The sequence below is a fragment of the Neocloeon triangulifer genome, unplaced genomic scaffold (genome assembly GCF_031216515.1).
Source record: "Neocloeon triangulifer isolate White Clay Creek 2 clone unplaced genomic scaffold, ASM3121651v1 ptg000020l, whole genome shotgun sequence".
NCBI classification, from domain to species: domain Eukaryota; kingdom Metazoa; phylum Arthropoda; class Insecta; order Ephemeroptera; family Baetidae; genus Neocloeon; species Neocloeon triangulifer.
Window position 1 is genome coordinate 1,650,793 of NW_026775561.1, and position 15,804 is coordinate 1,666,596.

Here is a 15,804-nt window from a genome sequence, read left to right on the forward strand (position 1 = left end):
AGGATTTTTAATTGAGTAATTTCAACTTGCATTCTTTCACTTTAACAAGAAATTATTATTATTATTATTATTATTATTATTTATTCTTCTCAGTCGATGCAAAAAATGGCAAAGGCATTAACATTTAAAAATCTTTTTCAGGACAAATTTTAGCGGGAAGTGCGACTCAAAAAGCATTTTCCTTGTCAAAGGGCGCAAACCGGAAGCGAGCAACGGCCTCAGGTCCATTTATCGAAGGTGCTCGCGGCAGATTGCATCTTGAACCACGCGCACCCTAATGGCACACAACACGATCTACATGCGCTCTTATTCGCGGGCGGACAGACGCGGGGGCACTCGAGGCTCTCGGCACTTTCTGCATGGCCGTGCAGTCAATCACGCTAATGGCCAACTCTTGTTGAAATAAAAGACAACGTGCATGTTTGTTTCGCGGAATGCTCAGTGAAAGAGAAAAGCGTCTCAAACGCCAAACCATTTGCGAACGACAGAGAACAATGCGGTCCATTTTTCCATTCCACTTCTTGTCAATATGCACGATTGCAAGAGTTAGCAACGAAAAAATGTCTGACGGCAAATTGTTTTGCGACTTTTTTTAAATGCACAGCGCAGTCTGGTCTTTTCAAGCAGACAGGAATGCATTCGCAAAAAAAAAAAAACAAAGCAAGAAATCGAATTCATTCAAAAACAGTTTCTAGCAGATTTAATGAGCAAAAAAATTAGCCCGTAAAAATTATCGCCGAATTCAAGTTTTTGGTGTTCTCTTTCGGACGGAATCAGGTCATTAATGGCGGCGATGGTTCATCGTGGGCAATGTTTTTTCACCGCGCAGCTCATGTTGGTTTTGCGTTTGACGAGTTTTGACGTTGGCTTGCTTCACATGGTCGACGAGCGAAGGCTGTAATTGAATGAGTGGCCCGCAGAGAAAACATCGCAAAAAGGCTCACGGGTAGAGCGAGAGGTGATGTATTACATAAATTGCACATCACACATACACTTTTGAGAGCACCCTCGAGCATATTGATTAAATTAAAAAGCCACGCCATAAATTGAGCATCGTGACAAATATTTAAGCATCGACAACGTCGCCACACGATCGCTTTTTTGCTCGTTGCGCGGCGCCCATAGCGCCCGCTTCGAGATGGTGTTTCCTTTCTGAGTGAGAGGCTGCTCATGCACGGCGTCTATCTCCAGATCATCCTCCGACTCAATTGCACCACCACCATGCAAAATGAGAATACCAGCAGGTCGTCAGTACTTCAAGATGGATATGATGAGTGCAGGATTTTTATTGTTTTTTCAAGTACAGTTTTTATATAGGGGTTTATTGAAACTAAAAATGTAAAATAAAATCAAAGTTTAAGAAAAATATCCTAATAGCAAAAAATTCCTGGTAATTTTTTAGCGTCAGAATTGTCTTATTTAGAATGAGCGAAAATTAAAAACCCTTAACGTATAAATGGTAGCAAAACGTTTGCTATATTATCTGGGACGAACGGTAGGTCGGCGGGATTCCTAAAAATAACCATTGAATTTCTAATGTTATTACGCAAAATGAACTCTTGTATCAGGCTGCGGCAATGGCTCCTCAAACAGCCCCTGAAATGGATCTCAAATGCTAATGGTGTCATAATATGGCCTTTTTCACGGAAAACGTTACGCAAGTCTATCGTTTTTCAGGCCCCAAAAAGTTTTCCAGCACCGAGTCCCATGTGTGGAAAAAGGGAAAATGAGCGCAGGAGAAAAGTGAGTTTGCATTTCGGGATGATAATTGAGGCTTTCCAAACCGCGTTATGGCTGTTGTTTTATGGAAAAACTTCGGAAGGAGTAAAAAAGTTTAGCAGTCGGGTGGCTCATTTTATTGTTGGGACTTGACATGTTGGTGCGCACGTCACCTCTCGGTTGGAATACACTTTTAAATTTACAGAACTCTCGATTTCCATAAGGGGAGAAGCAAAAACATGCAGCTCCTTTCCCAAAAGCAATTTTATCTGGAATTGTTTAAATTTTACGCTTTAGAATTAATAAATGATGTATAGGAAACGACTGAGAAACTTTAATCAAATTATCTTCGTTTGAGGAAGTTTAGTACATTTATTCATAGAAATTTAAAAGAGGAATTACTTGTTGGTGTATTCCAGTTTATCTGCGTGTTCTTGACGTGAGGCGGATTAAACTTTTCTTTTAATTTTCCGCTGCAGTTTTTCACATAAGCAAGGAGATATTTGTCTCTCTAGACAGCAAGGGCTGGTAATGCGGCCTCTTTACATTCGCAAAGAGGGGCATTAAAAGTTTAATTTGCGGCAAAGTGAAGCAACAAATGGGGATTATCCTGTCTTGTTTACAAACTTTTAATGCCGATCAATATTGGAGCGAGTTTTTCGAGATTTATCGCACCGAGATAATTAATTTAGTCTCCAAGCTGGTGGGAGGAATAAAAAGATTGGCGCACATGGGGCCCGAAAGAAGCCGCTGCTACTGGGCACCGTCGCCTCTGACGTCACTGCCATTGTGTTTCCGCGCGGCACACGCGCTCACTCTCTTTCAGAGTTGCTGCTGCGTGTTTGGGTAATTAATAACAAAACGCTAAACAGGCACAAATTTTGCCCACCAAATTGAAGCCCGCTTAAAAAATTAATTAGCGCAGCACCCCACTTTCGCGCTTGGGCCCATTTCCATGCATAATGCAAAGCCGAGACTCCACGGTTGATGAATTTTTTATGCCAAGTGCACACGGTACGTATAAAATTAAAATGCGCTGGTGCTAATAAAAAAACTCGAAATTATGAAGAAAATTTTAATTCAACCCAAAAAGATTTTATGCGAAATAAATTATATAGTGAACAATTCACATTTGTGTTTAGAGGGGCGAATGGTTCAATATTCATGTTCCGTTCCACTACATACGCAAAAGGTGCTGATGGAGAAGCTCCCAACCGGTATCACACAGCGTTGCATTAATATTATGCAGCGCGGCAAAGCAATGACTTTCAGCAGGTTGTCTACTTAACAACTTTGCTCTCTATGGCGCTCCAGGGGATTGAAGACAAAAGTTATTACACGCTCAGAGTCTGTTGGAACGGTGTGGTCTTGTTGCATACCAAAGATTGTCAAAATCAGCGTACATAAAGCCCTTCAGGAGAACACATTTCATGAGATTCATGACATAAAATAACCACAAGTTTCATAACTTCATAGATAGGGTTTTGAACTAAAGATTTTGTTTCCTGTTAGAAACCATCCAACTTTGTTAAAATAAGGTTTTTTGAAAAATAAAAACAGCAAATAATTTAATAAAAGAATAGCGGAATTAATAAGATATGTAATAAAATAATTTGAAAATTATTATTACTGGCTAATTTAATTAAATCTTGAATATTTTTTTTAAGTTATATCTTTTCAATATTGATAATTTTCTCTTGTATTTCACAAAAATTATGTGATTATTATTTTTCAGGGAATTCAATAATTTTCCCATCTTCAAATAGTTAATTCTTGAATAATTCATCCAAGCCTTTTTTTAACAAAAGTAAAGTAAATAGGAGCAAAAAAGCCAATTTCTTTAGAATCAAAAGAATTTCCCACTTTAAATTTGCACATTTACCTCGCAGATGGCCCCTAAAATTTTATATTTGGAAAAAACGATTCTAGACAGGCAGAGCAGAGGTAAGCGAAGCTTTGGAAGATGCAAAGTATTACGTATTTGGCAATTCACTGCAGAAAAATGATGGAGGGGCCGCGTTGAATCGGTGATTTGCGTGCCTTGTTTGCAGCGCGCATCAAGAGTCGCTGTTTCACTAACAATAGGAAGTACAGCCATTGCGGCGGTACTGAAGGGATGGATTATTTATTGTGCGTGATTTCGCTCGATCGCTGTTTTCCTTGTCGAGTGAGCGACTCGAGCGAGCGCGTCTGTTTTGAATGACTGCGCGGTGGGCGAGAGAGACGCGTTTTTTTCTTTCCATACCGCATCTCGAAAATCCGCGAGCAAACACACTCCAGCATTATTGCTGCTGGCGTCGGCGATTTTCCTCGATCGACACACGTTCGCTTGAGTATTTGTATCTGACTTGCAAATAATCACTGTTTGATCAGACGTGCCGCCCCTTAAGTGTATTCATACTTACTACACACGTGGCCGCACCCACGCAAGCAAAACTACCCCGCTGAGAGGCGGCGCGAGATTTTTGATGCGTCATTTTGTACGTACTTTCCTTGTATAGTCATAAAACCGTGGTCAAAATAGATTATTATTGCAAATTAAAAATAAAGAAAACATTGTCAAGAACGATCTAAGAAATTAAATATTTTAGTTAAGGTTGACAAATACTAATATCAAAGATTGATAATTTAAAATTTTTATTATAAACTACGAGAAAATGCGAGGGAAAAAAGGGGAAAAATCTCAGACTTTAGATGTTAAAACTTCACTTATATGCACAATTGATGTGACATTGTGCATTCAAAATTTTTGGAGCGGAATAATTAAATAAAAAAACGGATTACATTCATTAAATATAAAACAATTAACATGATAATATTTTTCAAAAATGTTTGAATTGATATTTACATTTGGACAAGAACGAGTATATGAGTGTTGAAGTAAAAAACGTGTGAAACAATATTGAGTTTGGCACATTTTTACGTCTTTTGCAGTTTTCTTCCTTGGTCATAGAGTTGTTGGCCAATTTTTAGAACAGAGACAATATAGTTCCCCTTGGTGCGGTGCCACCCCCGTCCTGGCACCATTCAGGCCGCACCTGTCTGGGTCATGCAAATAAATTTCCGCTTTATCGACCCCAATGTGAATTCAACTTCATCGCAGTCCACGGCTGGAAAAATCAGCACGCATCGCCAAAATAGCTAAAACGCTGCATGACATAGCTGAAAGTTAATCTGAGAAATCGCGTTTTTCCATTTGATTTGCGTATAAATATTCGAATGGTCTGCTTGGCCCGAACGAACATTCTAGTTTTGTTTTGGTAAGGTTTCTTTTGTCGGCGATCGAGTGTTTGTTTTCGTTCCACATAGCGTGCCAAATTCTTATCAATCAATAAGGAATACATATTGGTGAATTACGAAAAGAAAAACTGAGCATGCATGGCAGGCTTTTGTGTTGGTATCACTAAAATGGCTCGTAAATTAACAGCGAACATGTTTTAATGCTGTAGTGCCACAACAGAGGCGCAGCGGTTTCATAAATGCCTCTAATACAGTGCACATCACAAAGCGTTCTCATTTTATGTTTGAATGCAAATGCAGTCGGTTGATATTTAAATTTTGCGTTTATTGCGCAAACAAGCTGGGGAGCTGCAGCAAAACACAATCGCACCTCGCCCAATCAGCACAACATCAACGAGAATTTCACTTGTGCTATACTCGCCATTACATTAATATTGATGTTTATTAAATTGTATATGCATGCATTTGCGGTGTTTACAAATTGAGTGAGGGATGTAATTTCAATATGGTCAAGCGAAACGCTGGTCGTTTCTATGAATTAATATTGTCATTTGATGCCGTGTAGTGGGGTAATAATAAAATAGTCACTTCTTGTATGCAGAAAATGGCAAAGAGCTGATGAAATCAATAAAGTAAGTAAGTCACAATGATTCAAAATTATAATAATGGACGTAAATTAAAAATTAATTTGCAATTTTTTATTTCAACCAACATGGTAACAATTAATAATGCTTTGATTTTCCCAAACTATTTAAAACGAAATGATGGATGGAAAAATAATTACGGCTGCCCTATTTGATTGATAGATACATTATGCAAGAGAGTGTCAATGGAACGTGCCGGGGGCTGTGTCAGGTGAGAGGGTGTGGGGGCTGCACGGGCACGGTCAGCGGAAGATGGATGAAGTGGGCAGCTGACGCTAATTAATTGATCCTCCAATTTGTGTCCGAGGCTGTGCCGCCGTCCGCCGGAATTTTCTAATTAATCAGCCAACGAACAACTTTTTTAATCGCAACAACCGCGGTGTTTACTTTTTTCCGCGAGGAATTTTTTAATATCTGACGCAGCACGGGAAGCGGGCCGGCGAGAAAATGTGTTTTGTTGTGTCGGTCTCGCACCCTTTTTTGCGAGACGCGCGCGCTCGGCGTGCTTTTTGCAGCGGCTCGGAATGAAAAGAAAAGAGCAGGCCCTGATAAGAAAACAAGAGCCTATGCAAACACTCGAGGCGGCGAGTCCTGTGTGTCGGACGGTTGCTGGTGCGCGACTCAGCCAAGAACCCTTCAACGCCCTTGCTTTGATCCCGCGGCCATAATTGTGCAAATTAATTTGTTCGCGCCAAACTTGGGCTTCCGTGACACAATTGGCTCTCGCCGTGCAAAACGACACATTTATAAATTGGGTCTATTTGCACAAGGGCGGAGCGCACGTCTCGTATCTTCCACTCTAATTGGGACCAAGGGGCGGAAAAATTCTCCCACTGCGCTGGAGATTATTAATTTGCGTCCGCATTCATACATCTCTTCTGGCGAGGCGCTAATTAATCTTGCTTAGTTGACTCTTCATCTTTTTAAATCATTAGGAATAATAAGCAGTTCGAGTTAAAAAAGTGAGATACAAAAATAAATCACGGTGTGCAGAACAAATCAACAAAATAAAAAATTATTAAAAGCAGGCACTAAATAAAGATAAATAAAAAAATTACTGATTTTGAAAATTATAATGGCAAAACAAATTATATTGAGAAGAATGAATTCATTATTTTCATCAGTGCAAATTAATAACATGCAAAAAAATTGCACATTTGCCAGAATTAGCAAGCGCAAAACGTGCCGCTGTAATTCCTGCCCCATCGCCCCTTATTACGAATGTGTGTCAAGAAAGTATATTTAGATTATATACCGAGTGAGCGCCTCTGAAGAGTGAGAGACGAGGCATGCACAGCCTGAAAAGTGTCGACGGTTATTAAGCGCGAGGGTTGCATAATGATAATAAAATTTTGCTTTTGAATCGCGTATATGAAGAGCGGACTAACAAAACGCCGAGGAAAGCAAAACAAAACACACCTCGGCTGCAACTCTGCTTCACCGGCTCCTGCAGCAGCTGCGCCATCATTTGTATAAAATAAAGCACACCGCCGCCTGCTCACCCAGCGCTCGTAAACTCCAGAAAAGTGAGCTAAACACGCCAGTCTTCATTAATTCCATTTGTTTTCGCCTCGGGGTCGCAAATTACTTAGCAAATTGAATTTTGGCCAAATAATTTGTCTACGTAAACGCTCGCCGTTTTATACAACATTATAATTGTTTTATTATTTTGCACTATTATCTCTACCTTTTTTTAAAATTTCATTTTGTCACGAGAGAATAAAAATGAACTGAATAAAAGGGCATGAACTTGAAGAATATGGATTCAATTGTTTATCAACGTTTTAAAATGAACAAAAAAATTAACCTTGATGCCATGACCATTATGTTGTGTCGCATAAATCAATACTAAAAAAAAAAAAAATACAACCACATAAATATCAAGATTTAAAGTTTACATTTCAACTCAAAAGCTAATAAAATATTACTATTTTTTTATACTTACTAATAAATTAAATTTGGAACTGAAATTCCAATTGAAAACTGACGCTAGAAAGCTTTCCCTAAAAATTTACCCAAATCAAAGGTCATATTATTTTTTCTGTGACCATGCATGTTCAGATGTAATTTGGTGTTGGAGAATTGAGAAAAGTACTCGAGGGAAGTGCTGGTTGGTGTTGTGCGAGCAACTCCTCTGTCGCCGACAGCCACGGCGGGCCCGAGGAGCAAAGGCTGGGGCTTGAGGGTGGCCGAGCCGAGCATTATTCCAGGCACGTCACTCCCAGGGTGGGTGGATAATTTTTATAAAAGCTAAACGGCCGTGAAGTATTCACCGCGGGTTCAGGGGCTTCTTTCGACCCAAACAAAACGAGCAGTCAGCCACGTGTCAGGCAGGGCCTTTTGGACTTTTGGATGATCAAAAATTTAAGCAGAGCTAAATGAATGGAGAGTCAAATCATTCATTCATGAGCGGCGAAAAGTCTAAAATTACCCTGGAGAGCCATCGCAATGAAATGAAACGAGCCAACAGCAACTCCAACTTGGTTGTCGAATGGCTGCGATTTTTCTCATGGGAAGCAAAAGCATATTGTTCTCCAAATCCAGGGCCCAGCGAGCTGAGAGAGGAGGCAGCATTAACGAACGCCTGCTTTATATGCCGGGATAAATATTAGCGTCGGCACGCACATTTCCCTTTCCGAGCTGATTAAGGTGCAAAAACATCCGACGGAAATTGAAATTCCCCACTTGCAATTTTCTGGTTCTGCTGCAGAACGTTGCACGCCCTTTTTTTTAATTTAAAGCCAAAATATGGGATGGACTTTGAAAGAATCCTAATTTCCTAAAAAAATTACCAAAGTTTCTGTGAGAAGCTTAAATAAAGTTGCCATTATTGACTCCATTGGCTTATTTTTATATTTTAATGCAGTCTGTTTTGTGTTAAATTATGTGCTCACGCGTTAATTGTAAGACGCTCTTCTCAAAGTGAGGAGAAGACCGAGTATAGGCACTACTTATGCTTTGAGGGTCGCATAAATTTGGCGCAGAATTGCTGGTAAAGACGACCCTTGCGTTTGATGGCGATAACTGTTTTATCGCACCTACGTCAGCGCTTCAGTGAAACTGCAAAAATATCGTTTTTTCCTGCTCCATCAAAAATAAAGGCAAAAAATTTGCTCATTGATCGGTTATTATAAAAATTTTGATACGGAAATCGCTGTAAAAAGTAAATTGGAACTAGCTTTTGTTCAGCACGATAGGAAGCGGCGTGATTTGCGGCGACGGTGACTCTTGGTGCGGGTGGCGCGCCAAGGTAATGAGGGGGTAGCGATGTGAAACACGCAGCAGCAGCAGCGCCGAACGTGAGTGCACTGCCTAATTGAAAATGAGGCGACACACCTGCACCAGAATTACGACCTCTGCCTCTCTCGTAAAGTGCATTTTGCGACGGGCACCTCACGCCCCGTTTTAATTATTCGACCCCAGGCAAACACGCGCACATTGTAATATGCAGGCAATTAAACCGCCTCGCCGCCCACACACTAATCAGCGCGCCCTCTTTTAACCCTTCATAAAAAGCTGCTCTGTTATATTATTTCCATAGTTCTTTTTACGTGTGCTTAAAAGCCGCGGGTGTTTTTTTTTTATTCTTCATTACCTTTTTCTTTTAATTTTCAGCAATTAAACGTTTATCTTGGCAAATTTTTTTTCTTTCGAGGTCAAAAAAATATAAAAATCAAGTAAATTTTTTAGCAATTCAAAATATTACAGATATTATATAATTTTGTTTGCAAAAAATCTGTGACAAATCTATTATGAGGCTTTGTATGCTTTTTCAATTTGCAACTGATATTTAATAAAAGAATAATTATTTTATTTTATAGAGGAAGAAAGTAATGGAAGAACATTTTATTTTTTAGAAACTGCGCTTGGATTCTTGCTGCCTACAATCTTTTGAATATTTTTATGCTAAAATTTCTCGCTTACATGATTGTAATTTATAATACGACACCGTAAATTTTCAGCAGAATTTCCGGGGCTTGTTCCGGTAAGATTCATGGAGCCTTGGACGACAATGGGCTGGTCGCGCTCCCAAGACAAAAGGCCGAATATTCAAAATTCCAACCATTGGAACTTTTGGATAAATGGCTGGGCTTTGGGATACAAGAAATATTGGGGGTAGTGCAAGCAGAACCATTAATTATAAAACACAATACAAATATGGGAACCCTCAGACAGCGATAGCCTCGTTTGTAATTAATTTGTAAAGTTTCGAGGTGTCACAAACAAACGGAAGACACTCGAAATCCGAGCGCTCGAACAAAGCTGGTGTTTCTCTCTTTCTCTTAATTGTGTGCAGCAGATTTACAGATAGCCACACGGTCCCATCCGCTGGCGGCGAAGAGCGCCTCTTTCAAAACCACCCTCGTCGCCAGGGGTGAGATTTCTGGCTGCCCAGACAATAAAACACACTCCCTAGGACGGGGCGTTAAATTGCGCGCGGCGTGTATAACAAATAAATGGCTCCCATCAAAGGGAATTGATTTTTATTGTTTGGAATTAAGATTTAGTAGGCAAGACGTGAAAGAGCCCATTTTATTTGTCCCTTTTGCTTATTTGCTCTCGCGTTGTTCGCCGAGCAGGATAAACGCCGAGTATTTTGCCATGTTGAATTGCGCTTTCTCTGTCAATTTCATGTCTGAGTGGCTGCCGCGATGAGGGCGAAATGCAAATCAGCGGACGTGATTTTGAGGCAGATGCCGAGCACAAGATTTGACGAAGAGAGTGGCTTATCTTTTTTTCCATAACAGCGCCTTGTGGAATTGCTATTACAGATGCATTTCGACAAAATTAAGATACAGCACAGCTTGCCGCTCTTAAATTGCACTAACTGTTATCTGAAATCCATTTTCGTGCTTTTCCGGAAAGCTAAACATAATAACACAAAAAGCGCTTTCCTATCAACGCAACTTGCCGTGGCAAATATTTATGTCCCTTTTGCGTGGAACACATTTTGCCACAAAAAAAGGCTCCTGCGTGTTACTTATTGTTAATAAGCTTTGAGCTAATAAGTTGGAGACTTCACCACTTTCAACTAGAGCTTTCAACCACAGAGCCCCTTAATTAATTTGAGGAAATATTAAGATTTGAATATTAAAATGTAACATAAAAACAAAAAATTAATAAACAATAAACAATGGAGATTAAATTTCCCAAAATACACTTTGATTTGGCTTAAAAATCTTTATGTGTTCAATTTATGCCTTTTTAAAGAATTAAAAATTGACGCCATATAATTGTTTAATAGAACAAAATGAAACCGCATATTTTCTATTAGGCCAAATCGATATCAATTTAAAAGAATTAGACAAAAAACTTAAGACTCGAGAAGATCAGCTCTCTGGTGTGTCTCATGGCACTTTACCAAACGAAGACATTTCGGCAAAAAGTTCCGAGTCAAGATGTGCACAAAGAAAAGTGCGGGCCAATAAAGAAAAAGAGCATAGAAGCCCTCACGCAGCGACAACGCAAATTCAATCAGCGGCAGAGAACAACCCTTGGCCCTGGACCTCCCCTGACTGCGGCAAATTTTTTGTGCGGAATCTCGACCAGCACGGCTCTCTCTTTCAGCAGCAGGCTGGAAATTAATTTGGCCTCACTTGATTGGCCGCGCGTCATTAATTTGACCGAACGACGCTTCGCTCCATACATCTTGGCCAAATGAGCTGCGCTGGGGTGCTGAGTGAGTTTCCTTCCTTCAATAGGTGCGCGTGACCCCCAGCAGGTCACCTGTCACCACCGTCGAGGGACGCCCATTATTGCCGGCACGTCGCAAAAAGTGTTCTGGCTTTCTTGCTCGTTTTCGGCGGCCACAGTCTCCACTCTCGAACAGAGAAGTGATTTATGTTCGTCTCGCAATTTAAGGGACGAGAGAAAACAGGTATCAATTATCCAAAAAGTCACTAAAAGAGAACAATTTGCAATTTAAATTTAGATTTATTTTATTTGTAAATTGATTTTAATTTTTACTTAAATATCTAAAAATGATCATTTTAAACTTTAAAATTTTTGCTGTTGTAAATTTCACATTTAAAAGGATTTCGTATGTAAATTTCACTTTGGGGAAAACAAAACCAAATTGACAAATATTTTTGTTAAATTTAAATTTAATCAGTTTGATTATTAGATACTACTCTTCAATAATATTTAACATAATTGAAGAAACTTAAGCATACTTTAAATTTGGAGGCGAAAAATCTAAAAATTGTACGCCAAAGGAAGTCTGGATGCAGAAACGACAAAACGAGAGGGGCCTCGAACGCGCAGCGCACATAATATGTAATAAATTATGTGCAAAGAATACACCAATGGGGCGGTCCAATCCGTCAAACACCAGCGTCATTAGCCGGCAAACTCTGCCAGCGCACCAGAGATGATGAACACTCGAATGGAAAAAATTGCACAATTCAAGCGGGGGTTTCCACCCGCGCGCCTATGCTGTCGCAGCAGGGCCAAAAAAGCAGTCATTGCCAAATGATCGACCAAGTTTGACGATTCGGGGGTAGAATGGGCGAATCCATTGTCTTCCGTACAATGGGAAGAGGCGCAAAAAAAATTTGATAAGAATTCAACATTAAAAAGGCGGAAATCTTTTTTCTGTGCAAAAAAAAAGATATCATGAAAATAGTTATAAATCAGAAGCAAAATTCCCTTCCTCACTCTGCTTGCGAGAGCAAATTAGCAAGTGCCGTTGTTTATTAAGCAACCCAGTCTGACTTTAATTGCGAGTTTCATATTTTATGGCATCTCTTCACAGAAGGGAAAGGCGTTTTATGGGAAAAGCAGTGAGTGCACTAAATACATGGCGAACTTTATCACAACATATTTAATAATATCAATGATTTCTGTTTAAAAATCATGATTTTGTAACTATAAAGTATAATTTTTCTCGTTATAGTTTAAAAATACAAATTTCTGTGCACATAACAGATAACGAAGGTTTAGCAAGATTTATGACATAAAAATTTCTAAAATTACTGCTTTATATGTTGAACAGAATCCAAAGACACTTGGTGAATTGGTTGCCTCAAGCCTCAAATCACAAAGAAATGTGCTTAGAAACAAAATATTTAACAATCATGCATATTATATCTTCAATGAAAAGTTAAGAATTTTTTTGTGTATTTTTAAATATTTACGAAATCTTTTAAATTTATTCCAGATCAAACCCCCAAAACCTCAATGAGCTCCGTGTACATTATTGGATGATATAATATTAATTAAATTTAAAAGATTTAAATGATAAAAATCGGTAAAAATAATTGAATTTATTACTAGCAGCTATATGCACATATGAAACCAACAAACTTGATGATCTTTTGATAATATGTATTTTATTCACACTGAGAATTAGCGTGCGGGCAATTTTATAAATTTCTCTGCAAACAAAACCAAGGCTTGTCGTGTAAATGCCGCATACGCAGGTAAGAAAAAAATAATGTCTTTTGCATTACATTATGCAAATGTATTCAAATTTTAGATTTGTCCTTGCTTTTCGAGAGTGAGTCTAGCTGTAGCTAATTATCGTATTCCAAATAAGGAAAAACAGCCACCCACGGACCGCGATGTTAAAAGGCGCCTAAATGAAGAAAACGGCCTTAAAGCGAGCGATCTGTGTTTAGGTGCGTGAATAACCTCAAACTCAAGGTCCCAGTCTTAATCTAAGGAGAGCAAAAATTTCAAATTTGGGTACGTAAACCAACACAGCCATTTTTATTTGGTAGGAATTTTGTTTTGACTGTCGGTTTTGCATCGCAACACGCAAAAACGAATGCAATTTTCGGACGATTGACTCAATAACATTTTTAAATCGCGCATCATTATTCCCGTCGAATTCAAAATTCGGCAGTTGTAGAAACGGATTTTATCTTTACCTGAAATTCTCCTCGGGCTGCCAGGGTGTTGAACCAGTCTTGACAATTTCGGCAACAAATGGAAATTCTGCCCTTCTTGCGACGAAAAACTCGCAGTTCGCACAAGTTCAAAAGAGTCCAAGTTTGTCCGATTCTCGAGAGAACCACGTTGAAACTGTGAATTGAAGAGACATCTATTGGCCGACTTGAACACTATCGCGGTCGCCTCGTTTTTCATGCAACTTTGGCCAGCAGCGCCGACTCGCCGAAGCTCAACCTGTGATTTGGAAAACACAAAAGCTGTGTAATCATGGCGTCTGAGCGGTACAGCTTCTCCCTGACGACTTTCAGGTACGATTTCCTCTGTTCATTGCCAATATTAATAAGAATTTAGCGGAGAAAAATGTTGTCTGAAGTATGGCGAATCGATCAAACTGATAATTCGCAATGCATTTCGCGTAGTTGCAGAGTTATCTTGCTCGCCGAATGCACTCTCTACCATGACTTCCTAAAATATCGTGCAAAAATACACGAAATTAAATTAAAACGCCCTTTTAAAATTCTGATTTTAGTCCGTCAGGCAAACTTGTGCAAATAGAGTATGCCTTAGCAGCCGTCGAAGCTGGAGCTCGTTCCGTTGGAATCAAAGGTTATTAATTTTACTTGATCACATCATTTACAGTAATTTATTTAAAAATCATAATTTTTTTATAAAATAATCTCGTTATTAATCTTTTTCTTTTGCATCCTTCAGCGTCCAATGGTGTTGTCATTGCCACTGAGAAAGTGCCCAAATCCATTCTAGTGGATGAACACAGCGTTCACAGGGTCGAGGAAGTGTCCAAGCATATTGGAATGGTATACAGCGGTATGTAAACAATCACAATGAATAATTTTTGCACCCGTTAAATCCTATCTTGACTGAAAGTTCTTGATAAAAATTTTTTCATTAAAAAATCTACTTATTGAAATTCTTTCTCCTTGTTCGCATTAGGCATGGGACCTGACTATCGCCTGCTGGTCAAAACAGCTCGCAAGAAGGCTCAGCAGTATTCATTGGTGTACCAAGAGGAAATCCCAACTGCACAATTAGTGCAAAGAGTTGCTTCCGTCATGCAGGAATACACACAGTCCGGAGGTGTTCGTCCTTTCGGAGTGTCTTTGCTCATCTGTGGCTGGGACAACGATCGTCCATACCTTTTCCAGTGTGATCCGTCTGGTGCCTACTTTGCTTGGAAGGCCACTGCTATGGGCAAAAATTACAACAATGGAAGAACCTTCTTGGAGAAAAGGTTGGATAAAAACTAAAAAGAATTATGATTTAATCATACATAAATTTTTATCTTCAGGTACAATGAAGACCTTGAACTGGATGATGCAGTGCACACTGCCATTCTGACACTGAAGGAAGGCTTTGAGGGGCAAATGACTGCTGACAATATTGAAGTTGGTATCTGTGACGCTACTGGTTTCCGAAGACTGGACCCCAACAGCGTCAAGGATTATCTGGCCAACATTCCCTAAGAAGTCACTTTGTGATGGCAAAGACTTTACCACCCTTTGGCATTGTTGTGTGCAACTCTATAATCATAATTTTGTTTTAACTATCTTCTCTTGGCAAATTGGAAATTTTTAAACATATGAAGTATCAAATTCTTTAACTCCTATATCTGTTGCAAATATAACGTCATGATAACAAAATGCTTGTTTCTCCTTAAAAATTTCCATCTTGCCACATTAAAATGTTATTTGGACTAAAATGAATGGTAAAATAATTAAAAAAAAAAATGATTTAATTTATATTTGACATTTCAAATTTGCAGTACAAATTTGATCTATTTCCGGAGAAAAATTAAAAAAAAAAAACAATCACCTCATCTTTTGTGTAATTGCAACGGCAAGATGAGAATGTACTCATGGCACCTATTACTGTTTCCACATCTTCAAGATGTATTGCAAATTCAACTAGAATATTTGAATTTGATATGCAATTTTTTCTTCTTTTTAATTAAAACAATCAACTTATGGTTTTAATTATTTATTTGAAATTTTCTGCGCTAAAATGACTTTAACAGCATTTTTTAAATTTTTTTAACAGTTTCTGTAGAAATGAATCTATTTTCTATTCCATCTCTTGAATTATTGTCAAATACAACAGTGAAATTATTTATTTTCCAAACTTTCAACAATCGAATTCTATAAATCTATAATTTGAACCAATAAAAGTGATTTTTAACGGATTTTAACTGAATTTTGAAAATATTTTTAGAATCTGCGCACAAGAACTAGAATATTACCGCTATTTATTTTGAAACGCTTGAGAACCAGCTGGATTTGAACAAAAGCGAATC

At 38.7% G+C, this 15,804-nt stretch overlaps 2 protein-coding genes across 2 annotated transcripts in view; one reads left to right on the forward strand and one right to left on the reverse strand.

Annotated features, from left to right (window-relative positions):
- Positions 1–13,650, reverse strand: part of LOC132204048 (RNA-binding protein Musashi homolog 1) — a 63,758-nt gene extending 50,108 nt beyond the window's left edge. The window contains exon 1 of the mRNA XM_059632280.1: positions 13,475–13,650. The gene's annotated coding sequence lies outside the window, so the exon portion shown is untranslated. The remainder of the gene's footprint in view (positions 1–13,474) is intronic.
- Positions 13,651–13,665: 15 nt separating this feature from the next.
- LOC132204054 (proteasome subunit alpha type-2) lies at positions 13,666–15,480 on the forward strand. Its single transcript, XM_059632292.1, has 5 exons — positions 13,666–13,804; positions 14,026–14,102; positions 14,208–14,321; positions 14,448–14,745; positions 14,803–15,480. The coding sequence occupies exons 1-5, from the start codon at positions 13,764–13,766 to the stop codon at positions 14,975–14,977; spliced, it is 705 nt and encodes a 234-aa protein (XP_059488275.1). The 5' UTR covers positions 13,666–13,763; the 3' UTR covers positions 14,978–15,480.
- The last annotated feature ends 324 nt before the right edge of the window (positions 15,481–15,804 follow it).